The following is a 22910-nucleotide window of genomic DNA, read 5'->3' as shown; positions in this document are numbered from 1 at the left end:
ATTTTATTTGAAAATGTCTTCAATTACTTTTCTTCCAGGGAATCTGGAGTCCTCGAAAAATTCCTAATCCAGATTATTTCGTAGATGATCATCCATTTCTTCTGACTTCTTTCAGTGCTCTTGGTTTAGAGCTTTGGTCTATGACCTCTGATATCTACTTTGATAATTTTATTATCTGTTCGGAAAAGGAAGTAGCAGATCACTGGGCTGCAGATGGTTGGAGATGGAAAATAATGATAGCAAATGCTAATGAGGTATGGTGTTGACCAATAGCAGTAGTGATATAACTATGAATAATAATAAGATTTGGTCTTGGTTGTAGGTTATTCAAATGGCTCTTTTAAATGCAAATAAATGTGCAGTAATTACTAAATGCCAAGGAAATGTGTTTGAATAAGTTTATGTAGACAGAATATTTGGCTTTTTATGTTACTTCATTATGAGCTATATATGCATATGTAAGTCATTTTATTCATTAAATTATAATATCGCTAATGGGATTTAATGCTTATTTACTGTTCATAGAAGAAGACTACTTAATATCTTTGTCATCTTGCCAGTTCAAGGCCTAAGTGATAATGATAATCTAAATATTACTGTTTGTTTTAACTATTTTTTACTTAGAGGAATGTACAAAGAATTTATAGTTTAATGTTATTAAATTCTGTTCCAGTTTTTTCCCGAAACCTTAACACTATTTAGAAAAGGTTGGGCTAAATATTTCAACACAATGCAGCTTAGAAGATGTATCATTAAATTCAGTTGCTATAAAGAAAAATTCTTACCTTACATTTGGTTCCTTGGGTCACTAGCAAAAAACCATCAAAAGAGTAGGTGAAGAGGGATTCTTGTTTTGAACCTCTTGTAACTAAAACATTTGATTTTTTAAATTTTATTTTAATAAGAGAAATAATATCCTTACTGAGGGTCTTACGTGTGAAATGTGTTTATATAAAAAAGAAAACAATTCTGAGGTATGATTTTTTATAAGTTCTTTAAAAGTACAGAATGAATGATCACTTCAAATAAACCAGGTAATACATCCATAAAAGGTAGTTCTATTCTGAAATTTACCAAAAAGGAAAATTACCATTTTTCTTGCCAGTATGTTAGAAGTTTCCACTTTTGTCATAACATATCTTCTGCTATCAAGTCTCACTCAGTGATGCATGCTAATAATTAAATTAGACTTTACAAAGTATAAGGTGGGAAAATGAAACTTCTTTTACTTACAAGTTCATTACTCTTTAATGAAAAATGCCTGAGTAAATAAGTTTTTTTGTATCTTGTGTTACCCAGTAAAGGTTTGTAAAATTTGAATTGCATTTTTATGCTTATCTCGTCTATAGCCTGGTGTATTAAAACAGTTAATGGCAGCTGCTGAAGGGCACCCATGGCTTTGGTTGATTTATCTTGTGACAGCAGGAGTGCCAATAGCATTTATTACTTCATTTTGTTGGCCAAGAAAAGTAAAGGTAAAGAAAATGGATTTCCTTCAACTTTTTTCCCCCAAATTTCTTATTGTTTAGGAGTTCTATAAATTAAGCAAGTGATTCTTAAAAGTAATAAACTAAATGTCTCATAAGTTTTACTGATAGTTCATTATGTATGTTATCAATTATTGCAAAAAAACTTTCAAAATAGCACTCTCCCTTTAGTAAAAATAACTTATGTTAACTACGACAGAAAAAATATAAAGATACAGAGTGTAAAAAAACCGACATATGTATACCACAAACAAAAGGAGTACTAGAGCAAGAAGGAAAGGAAGAGAAAGCAGCCCTGGAAAAACCAATAGACCTGGAAGAGGAAAAAAAGCAAAATGATGGTGAAATGCTTGAAAAAGGTAAAACGGCGAGAATGATTTATAATGGAGACTCTGGGTAAAGCTCATAAAACAGTATATTGCCTTGAAATAACTAGGTATTACACTTGTTTATTATCAAGTTTATACATCTGAATCTCCCAAGAATATGTGACTGTGGCAAGAAGGAGTAATAGTCCTCTGAGCAGCCACCCTGTTTATAGTTTTTGTATTCTAGGAAGAAGGAGATTTAAATAGTGTTCAGTTGCTTGAGAACCTAGCAGTTAATGAATCCCATAGGCCATAGCTTTTTGCAAGGATGTTTCTTGGCTCTGGGAGTGTAGAAGATGAGATGGAGGGTGATAGAGGGTATATATCATGGCCTCTGTAGAAAAGGAATAGATATAAAACAGATGATGGCAGCAACAAAATCAACACCAAGTCTTCCAATGGCTATTGTTAATCAGATGCTTATCATATAGAAGAAATAATTTAATTAATTTTCTGAAAGGATTGCTGAACCTATATCCCCTTCCCACCCTATATTAAACTCTTGAAGATGTTAGAACTGAAGTCACCCTTTGGTGGCTCTCCACTGAGACCTCCTTACATGAGGTAGAAATAAAACTATTGATTTGCCCAGTGTCCCAAGCCAAATGTCTTGAAGCACAATGTTTAACTCACTTGATGAAACAGTTGACTTAAAAACACATATATGTCTATTTTTTAAGAGAGAGTATATATATATATATATATACACACACATATACATACACATGTACATGTGTGTATTAGGATAGGTATCTAAAACAACAAATATTTCAGGTTGTAAGTTTCCAGCCTTATTTTTGTAACTTCTTAGTGCTTAGTATATTGATGTCTGGATGAACCTTATTTAGAGGGAATTTAAGTATCAGAAGGGCCTGCTTGTATAAAGGTACTTAACACCACTTTCACCTATACACGTAGTCCCACACTGGAACTACTTGGAAGAAGTAGAGTTGATTTTTCAACTTCCCTTTCCCCAAAGCCCATTCTTGGTGGGGTAGGAGTTTTTACTTTATATAGCTCCTAGGACGTGCTTAATTAATATCTTTTGGTTAATAATGATGACAAAAGTTGGAGGTTCTGCTAAATGGAATCCTAAGGAGGGTCAATAACTGAAAAAATGCATGATAATGTCCACAGAGAACAAACATAAGTAAATAACATATTGAAGATTAAAAGATCACCAAAAATTAAAGGAAGTATTTTCCAAGACAGGAACACAGGAAAGATAATTATTTTTTGGTTTTCATATTACATACAGACTGAATGCTTAAGAATTTTTTTAAACTTGTCCCCAAACTCAAATATGATTCATTTATAAAATATGATAATATAATGAGTATTTATAATTTTTAAATTTTTGAATGGAAGAAGTTGCTTCTAAATCTTGGAATAAATCTTGGAATTTAAATAAATCCCCTTTATTGTATTTAATACTTTTCAGTAGCAAAATTCTAATTTATTGAGCCTTTGCTTTTAATAAAATCTGTATTCTAGAAGAGGAAAGTGAACCTGAGGAAAAGAGTGAAGAAGAAATCGAAATCATAGAAGGGCAAGAAGAACGTAATAAATCAAATAAGTCTGGGTCAGAGGATGAGGTAACAGAAAATAAGCTGGTTTCTGTGTATAGTTGTTATCCATAAAAAGTTCTTTCAATAAAAGCACCAATCTGGTTTATGAAAGAATTTTTGCCATATTTCTCTCAGCTTTTATAAGAGCCTCTATATTGTTTTTAAAACATATCCATAAGGAAGGAAAGAAAAATACTGTAATTTATATTGTCTTAATGCCTAGTAAAACAGTATAGAGCAAGCCTGTGACTTATAAAATATAAAGATAGAATACATGTATCCAAAATTATGACTTTCTCATTGAAATTCTATTGAAAAGCATAATAAACACATTTTTTGAATATTTAAAAGATAATTATCATTATTATTTTTATAGCTGTTGTAAAACATCCTTATTGTCTCAACATTTTACTCTCACGTTTTGAAATATTTCATTCATTGGGTAGTTGAGTACTATCTGCCTGATAGGGTATTTTTCTCAAATCTTTAATGAACTTTTCTCCCCGCTTATTAGTCTACCCCTTTTTGTGTCCTGATATAAAATGAAACTTTGCACAATGCTTTTTTTTTTTTTGTAAGTTATTATGGAATGAGAAATCCAGAGTATAATTAGAGCCAGAGCTTTCTTTTTTCTTTTTTATTTTTAACCTAGCATAAACCAAAAACCAGTTTTCTCTGGCCCTTAAAGAGCTGCATAGCCTTACCCCACAGAGTCACCATCCTAACATATTACATTCCAACTATGTAGGTAGGATAAAAGTACAGTTCTGCCTGCTCTTGCATGTGATGAAATAAATTTTGTATTTTATCTAAAGAAATCCTCCAAATAAATTTGCAATTATTGTTAAGTCTTTCCTAATGTTTAATCAGTACACATACTGGTTGCTGGTCTTCCTGCCCTCTGAGTTTTTATAGGGACTTTGGGGACCATTATTTAGTATGAATATCCATATTTAGGGAGAGCTAGGTGAAGAGAATTTCTTCCAGAGCCAAGTTTTAAATAATCATTGTTTCTGCTGTGACTTTCTTAAAATAATACCTGCAGTCATTTACTTGAATATGTATTCTATTTAAATTTACTTTACGAAACACTTTGTGTACCTTCAAAAACATCTTAATTCCATCTTTCAGTCTTTCTGTCTTCTTATGTGTATGTCAGTGAGCTAGAATACATCGATTTTTGTATAGCCTTGAGAAATAACTATAACTTTATTTCATATAATACCTTCATAATAGCACTTGATTGATAGCACATATATTTTAGAGAATAATATATTGTTTACTACTATCTACTAGTTACGTGTTATACTAAAAGAAACCTTTTCATAATTATTTTTTCTAGATGAAAGAAGCAGATGAGAGCACAGGATCTGGAGATGGGCCGATAAAGTCAGTACGCAAAAGAAGAGTACGAAAGGACTAAACTAGATTGAAATATTTTTAATTCCTGAGAGGGATGTTTGGCATTGTAAAAATCAGCATGCCAGACCTGAACTTTAATCAGTCTGCACATCCTGTTTCTAATATCTAGCAACATTATATTCTTTCAGACATTTATTTTAGTCCTTCATTTCAGAGGAAAAAAAGCAACTCTGAAGTTACCTCGTCTTTGAATTTAGAATAAAAGTGGCACATTACATATCGGATCTAAGAGATTAATACCATTAGAAGTTACACAGTTTTAGTTGTTTGGAGATAGTTTTGGTTTGTACAGAACAAAATAATATGTAGCAGCTTCATTGCTATTGGAAAAATCAGCTATTGGAATTTCCACTTAAATGACTATACAACAATATAACTGGTAGTTCTATAATAAAAATGAGCATGTGTTCTGTTGTACAGAGCTAAATGCAATAAAGTTTCTGTATGGTTGTTTGATTCTATCAACAATTGAAAGTGTTGTATATGACCCACATTTACCTAGTTTGTGTCCAATTATAGTTATAGTGAGTTGTTTGCTTAAATTATAGATTCCTTTAAAGACATGCTTTGTTCATAAAATCACTGGATTATATTGCAGCATATTTTACATTTGAATACAAAGATAATGGGTTTTATCAAAACAAAATGATGTACAGTTTTTTTTCAAGTTTTTATAGTTGCTTTATGCCAAAGTGGTTTACCCCATTCACAACATTTCTTATGCATACGTTGCTATTGAAAATAAAATTTAAATATTTTTTCATTCTGAATACCCTATTTGACAGGTTATTATTAGGGAGGCTTTATATTATTTTCCTTATTACTAAGGGATTCTAATGGCTGATTTCAATTCATCATGCTTTTATATATATATTTTTTTCTTGTTTCCAGTGGGGTTGGAATGCTTTTGTATTTTTATCTTTTTTTTTTCCTGAACAAGTTTCAATCTATTTTAAGTCTGTCATCTCATCTATGAATAGCTTCAAAGCTGCCACTGAGGTGGATAGGAGCAACTATTACTATTGCTTTTCTTTTTAAAGCAGTTACCACGTCACTAGACTACATTAAAATGGAGCTGTGTTGTTTCACTTAAAATATTTTATTTATGAAATTCTTATGTCTGGGTAACAGGTTTAGACTCTTTGGAAGAGGATCTAAATCTTTGAGACCACAGAACTACTTGAATACTAACTACCTAGAAAACTTTCCGCATGTTAGGTAAGATTTTGGATTCCTTCATAGAAGTACACATACCCCATATTTGGGCAAGCCCTAAACTGTTACAGGTTCCCATATAACTCCTTCTCCAGTAGGTAAATTTAGAACTTGTGAATAAGGAAAATAAGTCTCTAGCTTCTGCTTTTACTGAAAGAAGCCAAACATAGCCACTAATACGATTCACTCCTTATTTCAAAGAGTGAATTGAAAAAGAAAATAAGTTATTTACTCCATTGCTATACTCTGAACTTCTATAAATTGGTGCTAGAAAATCTTAATACATAGTATTTAGCCGTACTTTGTATTTATTTAATATGAACTGAACACATCTTGCAAGCATTCTCCCTCTCTAGCTCACTTTGCATTTGGAGTGTAATAATCCTAGATGAGAATATTTCTGAAGGTAAAACACTACTTCGGGAGATAATTTTTTTTTAATCAAAACCTTCTTGCCTGGGAAGTCTCTTGCATGTGAACATTTTTTCTAAAGATTGTTTAAAGCTTGTTTATGTTTTTTTTACTTTCTTGGTTGCAGATTCATTTGTTTGGTTAAACTCCATGAGCTTGCAGTGGTAAAATTTGAGCAACTGAATTTCCCAAGTCACTGCTAATTCCTGTGCACACACTCCTTTGTGGATGTACCATAACTGACAGGTTTAACCAAAACTAAAACTCTAATGTATGACCTGTACTATATCCATGCAGTAGACAGTCTTTCTTAATAATCAAATGGCTTTTTCCTTTTACTCCCTGACTTTATTGTTCAAAATGACCTACATTTTATCCATAAAGGAGAGAAATAGTGTATTTTGCTTTTCTTTATTTTTGTTTGCCTTTTCAGAGGCTTTTTAATTTGATCAGCGTAAAGCAACGTCCCTTTTCTTGAATACTTTTTACTGATAGTCTTGCTTCCATTAATCATTTCTCCAGGAAAACTTCATGTTTCTAGAATTAGTCTTTTTGAGGTATCAGTCCACATTTGGAGGAGAAACATGATGGAACTGCTTACATGTTAAAATGAACCACTAGAAATGAACTTAATGTATGGTAAAATTTCAGAATTCTAGTCCAAAAATGGTTTTGTATTTAATAGAAACTATTCAGAATAGTTAAAACATAAATACATTACACTCTAGGGATCTGTGAACAGTTTTTTGTTCTCTTTTCAATTGTGGCTATATGTTTTAACTTTAGCAGGATTTAAAGATTATAAGATGGCTAAAGTAAGATAACTAAATCTTTTATATGTGATTTATTAAAACATAAAAGAATATCTGCATAAATTTCAACAATTTCTTCCCCCCCAAAAGTATATAACTCCCATGTATTTCCATGGTATGAGAGCTGAGTTTGGGAAATAAAATTATCCCTAATCTGAAAGGTCAGATATGGGGCAAGTTGATGGGAGAGAGAATGCATGGAAAAGTAGGGTAGTTTAGAGAAGATGGGCAACATGATAACTGGAAAAATGGGCTTTTAATACCTAACATAGTTATCACATATTTTGTGTTTGTTAAATGAATACTTTTTTGGTAAAATTTGGGGATATTTCCAAGTTTTAATAGTACTTGATAAGCCATCTATTATGTTTACATTTTAAAACAAAATAAATACATTGTAAAATTGATTACAATGAATGTACAACTTCAGCTTGTTTTCTCTCAACCCACCCTTTCATAGGTCCAAAGGCCAATGGCCAACATAAAGTCCCTGTTGTATTAAATGTGCCTTTTTTGTTTGGTTTGGTTTTTGTTTTTTGAGGAGACAGAGTCTCACTCTGTCACTCAGGCTAGAGTGCAGTGGCACCATGCCACTTTGAACCCTGGGCTCAAACAATCTTCCCACCTCCGTCTCCCGAGTAGCTGGGACTACAGGCAAGTACCACCATGCCTGGCTAATTAAAAAAAATTTTTTTGTAGAGATATGGTCTCACTATGTTGTTCAGGCTGGTCTCAAGATCCTAGGCTCAAGGAATCCTCTTGCTTTGGTGTCCCAAAGAGCTGGGAATACAGGTGTGAGCCACCACACCTAGCCTTGTAAATTTGTCTTTTAAATACCATTAATCTCTGATTTCAGTGAAATAAACTACAGCTAGTTTTCTGATAAGAGTAAGAGGGAATTAAGTTTCTTCCAATTCTTAACCTTTCATGTCTTCACATTATCTGTTCTTTCACGATTTACAAATGGTCTTAACAACTAATCTCTGGTGTCCACTGGCAATAATTTTGGATACATGCACATTGAAGAAGAATCTGATGACAATCACCACAAAGTGTTCAGGGAAAAACAAAATTTTTATTGGGCAAAGTAAAGAATGGCTTTACATTCTAAAGTTAAGATCTATTTTGCTTTTCTTTGGACCACAAAATTAATTTTAGATTTTATAATTCAACTACCATATTTCTCTTACAAAAGGGACTAGATCACAGGGAAGAGTGACAGGAATAGAAATGCGACATTAACTGGTTGGAACTAAATGCATACATGATTTTGGTTACTCTTCTACAAAAGGTTTTGTTGCTACAATTCCATAACCAAAAATCTCTGAAAAGTTAAAGATTTTCCTAGCATTTTGGCAACAAATCTCACCTGGTAGCTGAGCCTGACTTCCCCAGCAAGGTTTTATGTATATATGTAGTCTTTCTTTATCCTACCTTAATACTCATTTTGCTGCAGAAATGTTAATATACTTGATTATAGGTGTTGCCCCAAACCCTATTGGTGTCTGAGTCATATTTTATAAAATCTGGAAAACTCCAAATTCTAAGACATCTGGCCCTACAAGTTTCAGACGAGGATCTGTGATGTGTAGTAACCTGCTGTGAGTCCAAAGGGAATATAAAGAGGACACATTTTGCATAGAATGGCAGTGTCAATATTGGGGAAATTCATATTGGGAAACAGTGGGGAAAATGGGTGCCTTAAACTATTTGGGATGCTATAACAAAATATAGACTGGGTGGCTTATAAACAAATTTATTTCTCAGTTTTGGAGGCTGGAAGTCTCAGATCAGTGTTGAGGGCCCTCTTCCAGGATGCAGACTGCTGTCTTCTATGTGGCAGAAAGAGAACTCTCTGGGGTTTCTTTTAATAAGGACACATCCCATTCATGAGGGCTTCACCCTCATTACCTAATTATCTCCCAAAGGCCCCACCTCCTAAAAGCATCACATTGGGGTTAGGATTTCAACCTAAGAATTTTGGGAGGACACATTCAGTCCATAACAAGGAGTATGCTGATTTTTCCCTACCAAACATTATTCTACCAGCATGTAAACTAGGAAGTATTAAAGAAAAAACCATTCTGACACTTGTTAAAGCAGTAAAGAAGACTTTACTCAGGACTGTATATGTTAAGACCATCACCCAATAAGGGAAAGAAACTGGGCTCAACTAACACAGCAAATACAACTGAGGATTTATAGTCAATGAGCAGTGATGAGGTCAGTGGATGGAAAATTACTAAGTGGAGACATCAAGAGTAGGGTGATTCTTGCCAAAGACAGGCCAGGTTGATGATCACCAGTTATTGAGGATGGGATTATCTCTAAACTGATTTAGCAGGATTTTTGCTAAAACTGGTCTAGTCAAAAACAGGGCTCAGAGGTGCCTGTCTAAAATTTGGTGGAGTCTTTTCCAGAAGCTGGACACAGTCCCTGTGCACACTGTGTACTACCTATATTTCTAATGAAGAAATTATCCTGAAGTATTGCATAGCAAAAACTAAGTAAGTATATAGCATTAGCTTACCATTAACATGACAAGCAGTGGGGATATATTTTGACACCTACTAATCTGACAGCTCTAGTTGGAAAAAGCCAGAATGTTAAGTGAATTGGCTATTCCTTGCTTTCAGCAAGGTATCAAAAAAAATTGACATTTTCAAGCAGAGATGGAAGGGAATAGACAAAGTTCTGATACAAGGAACCTCCTGAAATTAAGCCAATTGTTTCTGAAGTCCGAATAGCAGCAAAGGTTCAAAATTATTTTTGAGGTGGGGGAGATTGGGGGGAAGTCCCTGAAGACTTCTCTACCAATTGTTAAGCCAAAGGAACCCAGCTTTGCAGTGATGATCTGAATGTAACATTCCCAGTGTAATCTTATTTTTAGTTGATCTCAAGATAGCCTCCATTAAAGAAAGGCAAAAATAATACATACTTTTGAGAATTTGGTCAAAAGCTTCGTTGTGGTTCCTCGGCATATGCAATCAGAAGCATATTGATAAAAAGGCTTGAGTTTTTGAGAGAATCGTATTCCAAAGAAACATGAGTTTGGCTTTAAAATGATGGGCACCAAGTTCACACCAGCAGGAAGTGGACCATCTTCACAATTCCCATGGAGTGAACACCCAGCCTCTACTTCCGAGGTAGCCATGGAAGAAAATGGATAAGGAGTAACTTTCTAGAGGGGAAACCATGGAGTTCAATGAACAAGGGAGTCCCCTCCAGAGATCAGAATCATAGTCGAATCAAGGAACTTCTCCACTACTAGGGACAAAATCTTCATACATCTCCCAGGAGCATTCCACAATTTTTACGTTTCCCTTTATTCCATTTTCCAAATTGAGACTTTTTATTTGGCCATCCTGTCCCAACTACATTATAAATGGGCAGCAGCAAGGGTGAGAGCAAATAATTTGCCTATCAGTTTAGAGATTGTCAGACTATTAGAAGCCACATCTAAAGGGATGGACCTTTAATAGAGATCCTAGATTGTGAGCTGAATCACTAGCTGGATGAAGAGGGATTACTTTCTATGTAAGGGAAGATACTTGGTAGCACAAGAAGAGCTGTGGCTGAGGCTGCTAGCAGCCACCAAAATCTTGTATTTATAGCTGGAATATGGCTTCCCAGCCATGGACTACATTTCTCAGCTCCTCTTGTATCTAGATGTAACTAAGTCTCCACACCACTGGAATATGAGAAGATATATGAGCCATTTCCAGGCACAGCCCATAAAACCTTGCATATGTACATTTCCATGTTCTTTTTCTGCAAATTAGAAGAATAACTAGAGTGACTTGAAAGCCATGATTTAAAATGGCAGCACCATCCTCAGCCAAAGTCCCTGAATAACTGTGTGAACAAGGGCTGCTAGCCTGCAATGCTGACCTTGGAACCACTGGTTGGGAGAGAAACTTCTGTATTTATATTCTTTATCACTGGGTCTCTTGCTCAAGTAGCTTACTTAGCCTACCCTAAAAAATACAACTTCCTTTTTCCCTGGAGATACTGGATCCTTTGAGTGCTTTGCTTTTGTTTTCTAAATTAATGTATAATAGCCTATGATATTTATATTGATAACCAGTTATAGTTGTATTAATAAAAATATTATTCCCCTAAATAATCAGTAACTGGGTACTTAAATAAGATACACTATTCTGTGGCATTGAATAACCCTGGATACACCACTATACCTAAATACCCCATTTACTTAGGCAACTATATCAAAACACACACAACCTCTGAAACAGCTTTTTATTAAACGGCAAAGCAGAACTGCAACACAATTTAAATGTCTGTAAATTAGGTCACAAAAGGGATGCAAAATGTTTGCAGTTTGACTATTATATATTCATACAGCTAAAGTCATTCATCAACTCTTACACCAATACATAAGATTATTCCATGATTAAAAGTAGCCCAAATCTAATAACCATAAGCTATATTAGTGGATCTCTTTTCATATTGTAAGATTTTAGCAATACTTCCAATATTGATTTCCTTACCAAATGGAATCTAGAAGCTAAATTTTTAAAAATTGTTAAAGGATGACTAAAACTCTTCAAACCCAGTAGCAGGGTTTACAGAAAATTCTAGAACAAGTGAGATAAAATACTGAGCAAGATAATAAGTATACATGTAAAACTTTCCCATTTTATTCACTATTCTAATACTAATACACTGTTATGGAATTTTGCAGAAGTTGACCCACTGGGTACGAATCAACTTAGAGACCAAACTCTTTGTAACTGTTCTCATCCAGATGTGGCTTACATAAGGGTAGTCAAACTTAATCCACTTTCATATATATTTCCCAAAAGATCTACTCTGTGCCAGAGAAAACACAAATCTGGAGTGAAAATATTCGGAGTTGGTTACTACTGTTTACCGAGTATTTTTCCACCCTATTTCCATTTTTCCTCAAAATTTTCTATTTTAAACATACACATGACCAGAAATTATATATTTTCAGATAATACAAAATGAGTTATTTTGGGCAAAAAGAAGTTTTTAACAACAAATATTCCCAAGTTAATTCAGTTTCAAAGAAAAACCTTCATTTTTAGCCTCCATCTATTTCCAATTAATTAAAGAGACACTAGCATTCCTATCTTAACACTAAATACACAAATGACAAGCCCTAGCTGAGACAGTATCTTATTTTGGTTAAGTTTCAACAATTAAAATACAGGTTACTCTCAGACATGATTAACTATTAAAATTACTTTTACAAATGTGACACCAATTTTTTTCCTTAGCGGAAGGGAAATAGGAAGGGAGAGGCAAATGGAGAAGAGGCACAAGATGGTGGATAGGGTACATAAAGCTGTGCATTTAGTACATGATTTTAGTCACTTTTTCACAACATGGTGGTTATTTTCTTGTATATCTTACTAATCCTATAATAAAAGACAGTGCTAAACCTACAAATTCAATAAAACATTCATCTTTAAGTTTCATAAATATATGCAATTCTAATTATAAAGTCTCTACAATACATTTGCACGTTTTCATAGACTAACATAATACACAAACTTATGGAAGTCTCCTGTTATTGTGTTATTTTTGTCTACATCTGACATTATCTTCATAAATATTCAATGAAGCCACAAAGGTACTGTAACTTTTGGAATCTATCCAAGTTTTAAAGAAAAAATGATCAGCAGCAATTCCATAAAACAGAAGGGTGTCAATCCCTTACTTTCTTTTGCTTTTTGTGTCAGTTGTTTGAAAAACACTAGAAGCTGACATGAGGTTTTCTATATATTGTCCAAGAACTTGGTTTTCTGACTTTAGCTTCAGATTTTCTTCCTTAACTGCATCTACTCTTGCAGAGAGATCTATATAAAAAATAAAAATGCCCATTATCAATAAAACAATGACAATGATTCCATATTACAAAATTCTTAGGATTCATTCTTAAAAGAGATAATACAATCCTTTAATTTTAAGAATTCGGATTTTAGAGACAGCAAGGTAAACAAACTGAGTGCAAATTAGTAGACAAATTCCTAAAAAGATATTTCACATTAGACTAAATGCTATTCTTCGTAAATAGCATTAATGTTGAGTAATTTTTTAAAAAGATTTTGTTTTTAAAATGTGACTTTTGGTTCATGTCTTATCAACATAAAACCATAACATCTTTACTAGAAATGTTTAAGATATACATCAGGTTAACACAACTGAATTCATATACTGAATACAGGCAGTCAGTTTCCAAGCAACTGATCATCTTGTAACATTATCAAGACATTCAACACATGCAGTTCTTGATGATCACATAAGAAGTTAATTCCGGCTGGGCATGGTGGCTCATGCCTGTAATCCCAGCACTTTGGGAGGCCGAGGCGGGTGGATCATGAGGTCAGGAGTTTGAGACCAGCCTGGCCAACATAGTGAAACCCTGTCTCTACTAAAAATACAAAAAATTAGCCAGGCATGGTAGCAGGTGCCTATAATCCCAGCTAATCGGGAGGCTGAGACAGGAGAATCGCTTGAACTTGGGAGGTGGAGGTTGCAGGGAGCCGAGATTGCGCCATTGCACTCCAACCTGGGCAACAAGAGTGAACTCCATCTCAAAAAAAAAAAAAAAGAAAGAAAGCTAATAGGGAAGTCACAGATGACTTTTATTAACTCTGTAAAATGTAAATCAGTGGGAGGTTCTGAGTGACATGATCTGCTCACTGTGGTACCAAAAACACAACCTCTTAATTTCATTAAAACTCAAAAGATGTTTCAGTGTATTAATTTTATGCAAGATTTAGAAAATGAAAAAATTCAGATGAATTCCTTTTTAATCTCCAAGGCTAATACATTGTTTTTACTTTAAAATAAGCTTTATTAAAGCGGACTTAGTAACACATTATGGGGACTTAAAAGGGGGTCTCATACTAGCCAGCATTATGTTAGGCTTCAAAGAGGGAAGCACAATAACATTTGACTTGACTGAAGTGTATCTGTTCTTTAAACTACCAAAGCAGGAAGATATATATATATATATATGTGTGTGTGTGTGTGTGTACTTTGAAGTTCATTCTTTTAAAAATTATACATCCTAACAAAATTTAGCAATATAAATGTTTACAAGTTCAATTAATTGGCTGTCATTCAAATAAACTACAAAATGCAAGCTAACCTTCAAGTGTGTGTTGGAGTTCCAACACTTGATTAATAAGTCTTGTTTTTTCCTCCAGTTCCACTTGATTTTCAGCATCAACTGCTGTAATATAAAGGTTCAAATTTACTATTAATTAGCATTAGGTACTATTTGTGTAGGGTAGCACTTAAAAATCTGCAAAATGTTTTATATTCATTCTTACTTGACTTATACAAGAGCCCTGTGAAATAAAATTTTGTATCCCCAAATTGCAGATAACAACACCAAGGTAAAGAAGATAAAAACAACTTGCCAACCTCTCATAGCTAAGGAATGGAAGCTGCTTTGGTTGGTCCTTTCTAACACTAGATGAGATATAAATAAGTAATTAGCCAAGATCAAAGTCTTCTAAACATGGTTTCTCTGCCCTTTCCATTGCTTAATAAAGCAAAAGCATCCACAAAACCAGGAGTATACAAAAAAGAAAATTAAGAACATACCATCCATGTCAGCATTCATCATCTTGGGTAACAAACTTTTGGGTCTTGGATACAAAATTCTTGATGAATGGTCTACAATAAGAAAAATTCAGAAATATAGACACATACAGCAATAAACTATAAGCCTGTTTTTCAAAGGAGGATGATTTTGTTAACTATGACACAGTAGGACTTTTCATATGCTTTACTAAGAATAAAATAAATGCCTAATGGGTAAATAAGCAAAAGATATAAATAGTTTGAGAAAATGTTGAGCTTCTTGATAATAAAAAAATACATAAATACCACTGTACAGTTATTATTTTTAAAGGAGATAATGATCAATACTAGCAAAGAGTTATGGAAAAACAAATACACAAACATTGGACACAAATTTTAAATATGTAATCTTTTTGGAAAGCAGTATGATAATAAGATTCATAAAAACATTTAAATCTTTTTTAACTGAGTATTTTACTCTTGGAAATTTAGGCTAAGGAAAATAATGCAAAGAAAGTTATATACATAAAAATCACTTCAATCTTATTTACAACGAAGTCAATCAGAAACAACATAACTGCCCACTCAAAGAGTCTGGTAAATTACAGTTGTGATTTTCTTTTTAAGAAGATATATTTTTATTTATTTATTTATTTAGAAATGAGGGTCTCGCTAAGTTGCCCAGTCTGTATTAAACTCCTGGACCCAAGCAATCCTCTCTCCTCAGCCTCCTGAGTACAGTTATAATTTCTAATGGAGTGGCTACTGAAAATAATTATGACTATAGTACATGAAAGAATGTGTATAAAACTGTATATTCACTGATGTAAATTATGTGAAATATACATAAATTATGCATAAAAAACATGAAAATGAAAAAATGCTCTGATGTTAAGGATGACGGTATGGATGAAGATAAAATTTTTTCAAATATTCTTCTTCATTAAAGTATTGCTTTACATATACTGTTTAATTTTTTACAAATAAAATTCAAAAGATAAATACTAGACCATCTAAAATATTAATATGGAATAAATGAAAAAATGTCCATTCATCAGCTTCTAGTCAGGGTTAAATCAAAACAGACTAATCAGGATGTAAACAAGTAAATAAATACTAACATTTTATTATTACAATAAAGACTTCTAAATATTAGAACAAAAAATTTCTATAAAACATGTTCTGCTCCATTGCTAACAATCATTTCATTCAATGTGTTCAAAATATATTAAATAATGCTACCAGATTATTACTGAAAACAGATTTGTTAACCAATCTAATCTACTACATTGAAGCAACCTAGACCTGTCAGTGTTATTCTTTCAACAAGTATTTATTGAATATCTTCTATGCCCAAGGCATTGTTATGCCTCCGTATCTTAAACAGTAGAAAGCAGACCTATTAAATAAGGATATCTACATACTAGAACTAGAATCACAATAAAGAGATAACAGTGTACTACACATTCTCTCACAGCTTCTGTTAATACAAATCTTGTTGTACTTCAGATACTAACATGAAATTTGAAAATGCCCAGTGTACATCTACATAAATCCTGTTACACTTTAGATACTAATATGAACTTCAAATTAAAATACCCAGTGTACATATACATAAACTTCAAGTTTATAGTTCAAGTAAGATAGCACTCACTAGTCTAGAAAAAAATATGAACTATCCCTTGTAGAACATTATTAAATAATTAACTACAAATGGTATACAATTAACTTAATAATGCTGAATAAACCTACTCCAAGTCTTCTAGCATCTTTCCCCTTATCTAAACCGCACTTAAAGTTGCTCTGCCCAACCTCTTTTTCACATGATTTAATTCTCAGGTTCTCTGCATTTCAGATTACTAAAATTTTTCCAACAATTCTTTTTTTAAAAGTTATTCGGCCTACCGTAGTATTTAAAGACCACACTCCAAAAACTATTCCTCTCCATTGAATCAACATGTCTCTTTAACTATAATTGAAGAGGAAGAGTGTTAGTGAAAACTTGATTTGACATTTCCCTGACAGAGAAGCACACCTGTAACCAGGTAATACAGTCATTCTCTTTTCATACCATTTCAACCACTGATCCAGCTAAAAGAGGTCTGAGTGAGATGAGAGAGGCAACAGCCAAAAGCAAAAGTGATCATGGGAGTGCTCAGCAAGAGTAAGCTGCAATTTGGCAACTGTCTTTGCTAAATAATAAATTAAAAGTGCTTCAAATTTCTCATATCCAATGATTTTAAGGCTACAGCTAGAATGAATTTTCATGATAGCTAAGAACAGTTATAAGATACACAAGCCAAAGCAACAGATAATCAGAAAATCGACACAGCTGATTTTGAAGTCAGATATAATACAGTGATAGGGTAGTCTTCTTTTGCTTATGTTTCAGACTAATATTTAAATTAAACCAAAAAGTCTGCAAAAACACAACTATTCCAAACTCACCAATATAAGAGGTAAAGAAAAAGAAGTCAGTTTCTGAATTCTGACCACATATAATCCAAACAATAGAAAACCTATGCATGGTTTAGCAACAGTGTGACTTCATCTGAAAAAGTGAAAGAAAATAAAAAGCAGAAAAACAGGGTGGAGAGGGCTTATTAAAGGAAAAATTACTCTTACACTCAAGATTGGGGTGGAGGCAGGGGCACAAAAGTGCCACAAGAACAGTGCTATAGGATATACAACGCGAGAGAGTACAATTCACACCACAGTCTATGTAAGATTGCACCCCAAGTGTTGCACAGTGCAAAACCCGCCCACTGTATCTGGCAGCCCTACGCATAAGGGCATTACTCTTTAGTACAGTGGACCACAGCATTACCTGCTGCCTCTCCACGACAAAAGAACAAGCAGCAATTGTATTTTATTGTGATGTGATCAAACAGACCCACCTCAAAATGCCACTATTGTATTAATATATATTCAAAGTCTTTCAGTAGATATAGGGCGATAAACTGATTTGTTTGACATATGGGATCAAAAGACTTGCTGAGTTCTTTATGTCAAAGTATTTTAGCCATGGATTTTTTCTTTTAAAATAGTATTTTAAATACTAACTGCCCGAAGTCTACATTAACACAGTACTACATCATAACAGATACTTAATACTGAGCTTTTCAACTTTTTCAACTATAAAATCCTTTTCTACCTATAGCTGCTATAACATCAATCTAATTCCATGTCAAATATGCTCTTAAGAGTTCACTTTCAACTCCTTCTGCTCCTACATATAAACGCAAATCTGATGAACAATGAGAAAATTAAGACCAAGTCTGCTCAAACGTGGGAACACTGAAATGAATTTGGGGTGCTGAGGCTGCTCTGCCTATCCTAAACCACCTTACCCCAGAAATGGACATGGTTCGCTGTGATTCTTCAGCCCTGATGTATGGCTAGGTCAGACCTTTCAAAGGTTTCTCAAAAAACACAGTAAATTCGGGTATCTAGCCTTGGTTAGTGGAAGGGAATCTAGAATTATTTTTTGATTATTTAAGTCCAGGAGGCAGAATGCATAGAGAGAATACAAACCAGGAAATGTGGCAAATATTAGGACAAAATCCATTTAATTAAATAATTTTTGCCATGCACACACACCTGTGACCAAAGACGATCATCTTACCAAATATGCCCCTATCTTCTTTTACAGTATCTCTAATAGTGTACAATATCCACAATATCACTCTCCTCAAAAGGCAGCCTGGCACAATGATTAACAAAATGGATTCAGATTACCTCGATTCAAATCCTAGCTCTGCAATTTATAAGCTCTGGAACCCTGGGCAAGGTTAACACCTCAGCCTTAGTTTCCTCATTTGTAATATGTGGATAATAACCGTACGTATCTCATGGGTTTGTTGTGAGAATGAGTGGATAGATACAATGTGTTTGCAACAGTAGCCAATACATAGTAGGTATTCAATAAATGTCTGCTATTGTCTTCTCTACCTTTTAGCTCTAATTTGGGCAACAGAAAGAATTTAAAGAAAACCATCTGGTCCAGCTGCTTCATTTTACAAATAAATCAAGGCCAAAGATGACAATGGCTTACTGAAGACCACAGAAGTAGTTAGCAACAGGGCCAAGACTACAACAAATGCCCAGTGTTTTTTCCACCATTCCACCACAACTATTGTCACATCTGAGCCTGCAGATTTTGAGACTTTTTCCTAATATCCGTCCATCTTCAGCCACTCAACTTTTCCGCATCTAAAATTGATTTCACCATCTGTCATACTAGAGAACTACTAAGACTGCTAAAATAATGTCTTCGTGCATTAATGTGCTAAATGCTTTGCATATGTTATTTCATCAAATCAACAGAAGGAAACTGCTATTTACAGATATGGACGCTAAATTTCAGAAAGTCTATATATCTTTCAGAAAAGCTGTTTCAGAGGTTTCACAGCAATGTCTCTACCAATAATTTGAACCCAGGTCTAACTTCACAGTCCATGCTTTTTCCATTATGCAATGGAAGAAACTTTAATATGGCCCTAATCTTATGTTTGCCAAACATTTTGCTACCACTGATGTCAAACTCCTCTGGAATCTTTACTAAGCAACTGAAAATAAACTCTATTCCCTTCAAGCTACGTCAACTTCAATATAATGCCTGTTCAGATCTGTTCAAGTTCTGCTTTGACTTGTCCTGGTTAAATAAATCCAGTTTCAAATTCCACAAGATCAAGGAATTGTTTGGCCAAATGAAGATTTAAACGGAAGCTATACTCTCAGAGAATGGCTAGCTACACTGATTTTAATCAGGGATAGAGGTACCAGAATACATGGGCACAGCTTTGGGTCCTCGGGCATAGACAGCGTGTTGGGAACACCTGGAATGGCATCTGTCCTTATTGTTGCGTAATAGTATGAGGTTGACACACTGTATAACAGAGGCCTTGCCTTTCAGGAATGTATCCTCTTTCTCCTTTCCAAACCTTACTTCCCAAAACTTGTTCAGCAGGGCTCTGGGGGAGAAGACGATTCCGAAACAAACCCAGGTGCCGCTTTCGCCGCCTGGAAAAATGGTCCAATCCTTATTTTACGGCTCTCTAGGCTCCCTCCCCACCTCGGCCTCCCCTCCCATCTCTCAGGCTCTCGCAGAGCAGCCACGGGAAGGTCCAGGCGTGCCAGGTCCCATTCCACCCAAACGCCCCTCCCGCAGTCCAATTCCAGAGCCGAGGGCTGCAAAGCGGCTCCCGACCCAGGAGCTGCGGGGAGAAAGCTGCACGATGTCTGCGTCAGGGACCGCGAAAGGCCCCTGTCCCAAAGAACGCCTGGGCCTGACAACGAAAACAGGAGAAAAAGAGGTTGCGCAGGGGTTCTGCAGCGAGCCAGGCCTCCGCCGCCCACCAAATGCCCAGGCCCGAGACCGCTCCTCCCGGGCCCCCGGTGCGCAGGGCCCCGTCCAGCCCGCCCCGCCCTCCAGGCCCTCGGAGGTACCGAGGATGCAGCTCTAGTCGCCTGGGGCCAGGCCCTCCACTGCCCAGGACGGCCCTCACCTTCCGCTTGAGGCGCCAGGAGAGGGAGGGATCCGGCCGACACCTCAAGCCGGGACACTTGGACCAACTGACGCCGGCAGCTCCGCCCACTCCGCCCACAGAACGTGCGCCGTGAGAAGAATCCCGTCCCGTCCCAGCCGCTCGCCCGCCAATCCTGACTCGAGAACACACGCCTGCGCATTAGCTGCCCGCCTCCCCCCCCACCCCCCCCAGTCGTCCAATCTCAAAGCACCGGGATCCACCTTTGCCATAACAAAAGGACACTGACATCCAATCAGGATTGAGGTCGCTGTGGGCGGGACCTGGAACAGCGACAGCCAATGACAGTAAAGAAGCGAAGCTAAGCTTCGCTGGTGAAGCGGCTCATCAGGTCTGTTAGGAAACCTGAGACTTGGAGTGAGAATCCCAGTGTGGAAAATCAGGAAAGAGGTTGGTATGAGCGACAGAGAAGTCATTCAAGTTCAAGAAAAGAGCGTTTGCGAACCAAGCAGAGAAAGTCAACGCGACACCGTCGTTCCTCAATTCTAAAAGCAGACTTTTTCATATTTTTCTTGTTTCTGAAATCGGAAAGCTTATAGTTGAGCTAGTGGAATGTTCCTCTCCTCACGCCCCTCTTCCCAAACTATTATTAAATCTGTAGTGCGTGGCCATTTAATATTTTAGAATTGAGAAAATACCCTAGTGGTACTGAGGCATAGCACTTGTGCTCACCTTACCCCTGTGGAGCCTCACAGCAACCCACAGAAAGGAACTGAAGCCTGAGCGTGAATACATTTCTTGCTCAAGGTCACATATACGATATCAAGAGTGGAGTGTTCTTCGTGACACCGTTCATCGTAATCTAGCACTTGACACAAAGCGGCATCCTGCTTTAATATTCGTTGAGTACAAGGTAGACATCCACAGCAATACATTATTATTTTGGCTTTGGCACAGCCTCCTGAGCTGTAGAGACAAGCCTTATGTCTCCCTGTTTCTTGACTTTTTACTTCTGGCACAGTTTGCTGACACATCGCCTTAATCATTTTAAGAGCTATATAAAAAGGTCTTCTATTCAGTGTTTTGAGAACTATACATTTGGCTGCGACTACAATATTTAGTTTGAGGAAATTTACTAGAATGCAATGTAGGAGCTAAATAAATGAAAAAAATCCAACATAAATCTAATAGGAGTGCCATAAAAGAGACTAGAGAGAATGGATGCAGGCAGTATTCAAAAAGTAATAACTAAGAATTTTCCAAGATTGTGGAATATTTGAATTTTCAGATTCAAGAAGTACTTATTCTTGAGCAGGATTAATATAAGAATTCTATGCAACGGTGAAATTGCAGGACACCAAAGATCAAGAGAAACTATTAAAAGCAACTTTTTGTTTTTGCTAGAACAGTATTTTTAAATGTTTTTAATTGTAGTGAAATACACGTAGAATAAAATTTACCATCTTAACCATTTTTAACTTCAGTAGTATCAGATACATTCCACATTGTTCTCTAACCAATCTCCAGAACCAATCTCTCTTTTCATCTTGCCAAACTAAAACTCTATACCTATTAAACAGCAACTCTCCATTTCCTATTCCCCTCATCCTCTGGCAGTAATCATCTTACTTTCTGTTTATCAGTTTGACTACTCTAGGTACCTCACATAAGTGGAATGATACAGAATTTGCCCTTTTGTGACTGGCTTATTTCATTTAGCATAATGACTCAAGAGTTCATCCATGTTATAGCATATTGCAGAACTTCCTTTTTAGGGCTGAATAGTTCTATATATCATTTATTATGTGTATTATACCACATTTTGTTTATTCATCTATCAGTGGACACTTAGGTTGCTTCCTCCTTTTGGCTATTGTGAATAATACTGCTATGGACATGGGTGTGCAAATATCTCTTTGAGACCCTCTTTTCAGTTCTTTTGGATATACACCCAGAAGTGTGTATTAATTAGTGCTGAATCATATGGTAATTCTATTTTAAAGCAACTTTTAAAAAAGTGGTATTGACACAAGAATAGACAAAAAGAAAATTAGGAAAAAAAGGATACCTGGAAGTTGGTATACAATAAAGATGTCTGGTAAGGAATAACTGTTTCTAAGGTTGTGGGGAAAAAGCTAATACTGTTGGGAGTGTAAATTAGTACAGTAACTGTTCGTGGGATATGGAAAACACAAGTTATGGTGGTTCTAGTTAAATTGGCTATTTATATAAAAATAAGAAATTCAATCCTGATACCACAACAGAAATAAAACTAAATTCCAAATGAAATCATGATCCAAAATGTGAGAAACAAAACTCTAAACTTTTAGAAGAAAAGCATATGTCTGTATGATATCACCATAGGGAAGAAACAGCACAATTCATTAAGGAAAGATGTAAAATATTGATTACTTTAAAATTTGGAAGTCTTACAAACAGAAGAGAAGCCATCTCTAATCAAGTTAAAAAACAAGCCACAGGTTGGCAGAATATAGTAAAACTCTGAAAATATAAAGAATTCAGGCCAGGCGCGGTGGCTCACGGCTGTAATCCCAGCACT

General features: G+C 35.3%; 3 protein-coding genes across 16 annotated transcripts in view; 2 read left to right on the top strand and 1 right to left on the bottom strand.

Moving 5' to 3' along the window:
* The window catches only part of CLGN (calmegin), a 32351-nt gene extending 27045 nt beyond the window's left edge, over positions 1 to 5306 (top strand). For both annotated transcript variants that reach the window (XM_024246423.3, XM_054553547.2), the window contains 5 exons: positions 39 to 254; positions 1350 to 1475; positions 1687 to 1846; positions 3350 to 3450; positions 4766 to 5306. In XM_024246423.3, coding sequence (XP_024102191.2) covers positions 39 to 254; positions 1350 to 1475; positions 1687 to 1846; positions 3350 to 3450; positions 4766 to 4846 — 684 coding nt within the window. In that variant the 3' untranslated portion in view covers positions 4847 to 5306. The remainder of the gene's footprint in view (positions 1 to 38; positions 255 to 1349; positions 1476 to 1686; positions 1847 to 3349; positions 3451 to 4765) is intronic.
* Positions 5307 to 11526: 6220 nt separating this feature from the next.
* SCOC (short coiled-coil protein) lies at positions 11527 to 20601 on the bottom strand. Of its 5 annotated transcripts, XM_054553550.2 has the most exons (5): positions 20313 to 20437; positions 19773 to 19886; positions 14886 to 14957; positions 14425 to 14508; positions 11527 to 13126 (listed from the first exon to the last, which is right to left on the bottom strand). In XM_054553550.2, the coding sequence occupies exons 3-5, from the start codon at positions 14905 to 14907 to the stop codon at positions 12984 to 12986; spliced, it is 249 nt and encodes an 82-aa protein (XP_054409525.1). In that variant the 5' UTR covers positions 14908 to 14957; positions 19773 to 19886; positions 20313 to 20437; the 3' UTR covers positions 11527 to 12983. The 5 variants fall into 5 exon arrangements, with proteins under 5 accessions (XP_054409525.1, XP_002815205.2, XP_054409526.1 ...); XM_002815159.5 differs by lacking the exon at positions 19773 to 19886 and having other exon boundaries at positions 20372 to 20601; XM_054553551.1 differs by lacking the exon at positions 19773 to 19886 and having other exon boundaries at positions 20313 to 20518.
* LOC134761304 (uncharacterized) overlaps positions 20554 to 22910 on the top strand; it is a 100730-nt gene continuing 98373 nt past the window's right edge. For 4 of the 9 annotated variants that reach the window (XR_010139795.1, XR_010139794.1, XR_010139790.1 and 1 more), the window contains exon 1: positions 20554 to 20800. The gene's annotated coding sequence lies outside the window, so the exon portion shown is untranslated. Of the gene's footprint in view, positions 21264 to 22739; positions 22747 to 22910 lie in introns of all 9 variants that reach the window. The other 5 variants (XR_010139791.1, XR_010139787.1, XR_010139789.1 and 2 more) reach the window with 2 other exon arrangements.

Source organism: Pongo abelii, chromosome 3 (genome assembly GCF_028885655.2).
Source record: "Pongo abelii isolate AG06213 chromosome 3, NHGRI_mPonAbe1-v2.0_pri, whole genome shotgun sequence".
NCBI lineage: Eukaryota > Metazoa > Chordata > Mammalia > Primates > Hominidae > Pongo > Pongo abelii.
This window is presented reverse-complemented; position numbering and strand designations above follow the sequence as displayed.

Bases quoted from the DNA above. Each gene is read 5' to 3' on its own strand.
- SCOC (XM_002815159.5), bottom strand. From the start codon at position 20,552: ATGCGCAGGCGTGTGTTCTCGAGTCAGGATTGGCGGGCGAGCGGCTGG. The intron at 14,509-14,885 runs GTATGTTCTTAA...TTTATATTACAG, and splicing joins GATGAATGCTGACATGGATG to CAGTTGATGCTGAAAATCAA. The intron at 13,127-14,424 runs GTTAGCTTGCAT...TTTTTTATATAG, and splicing joins ACTCCAACACACACTTGAAG to ATCTCTCTGCAAGAGTAGAT.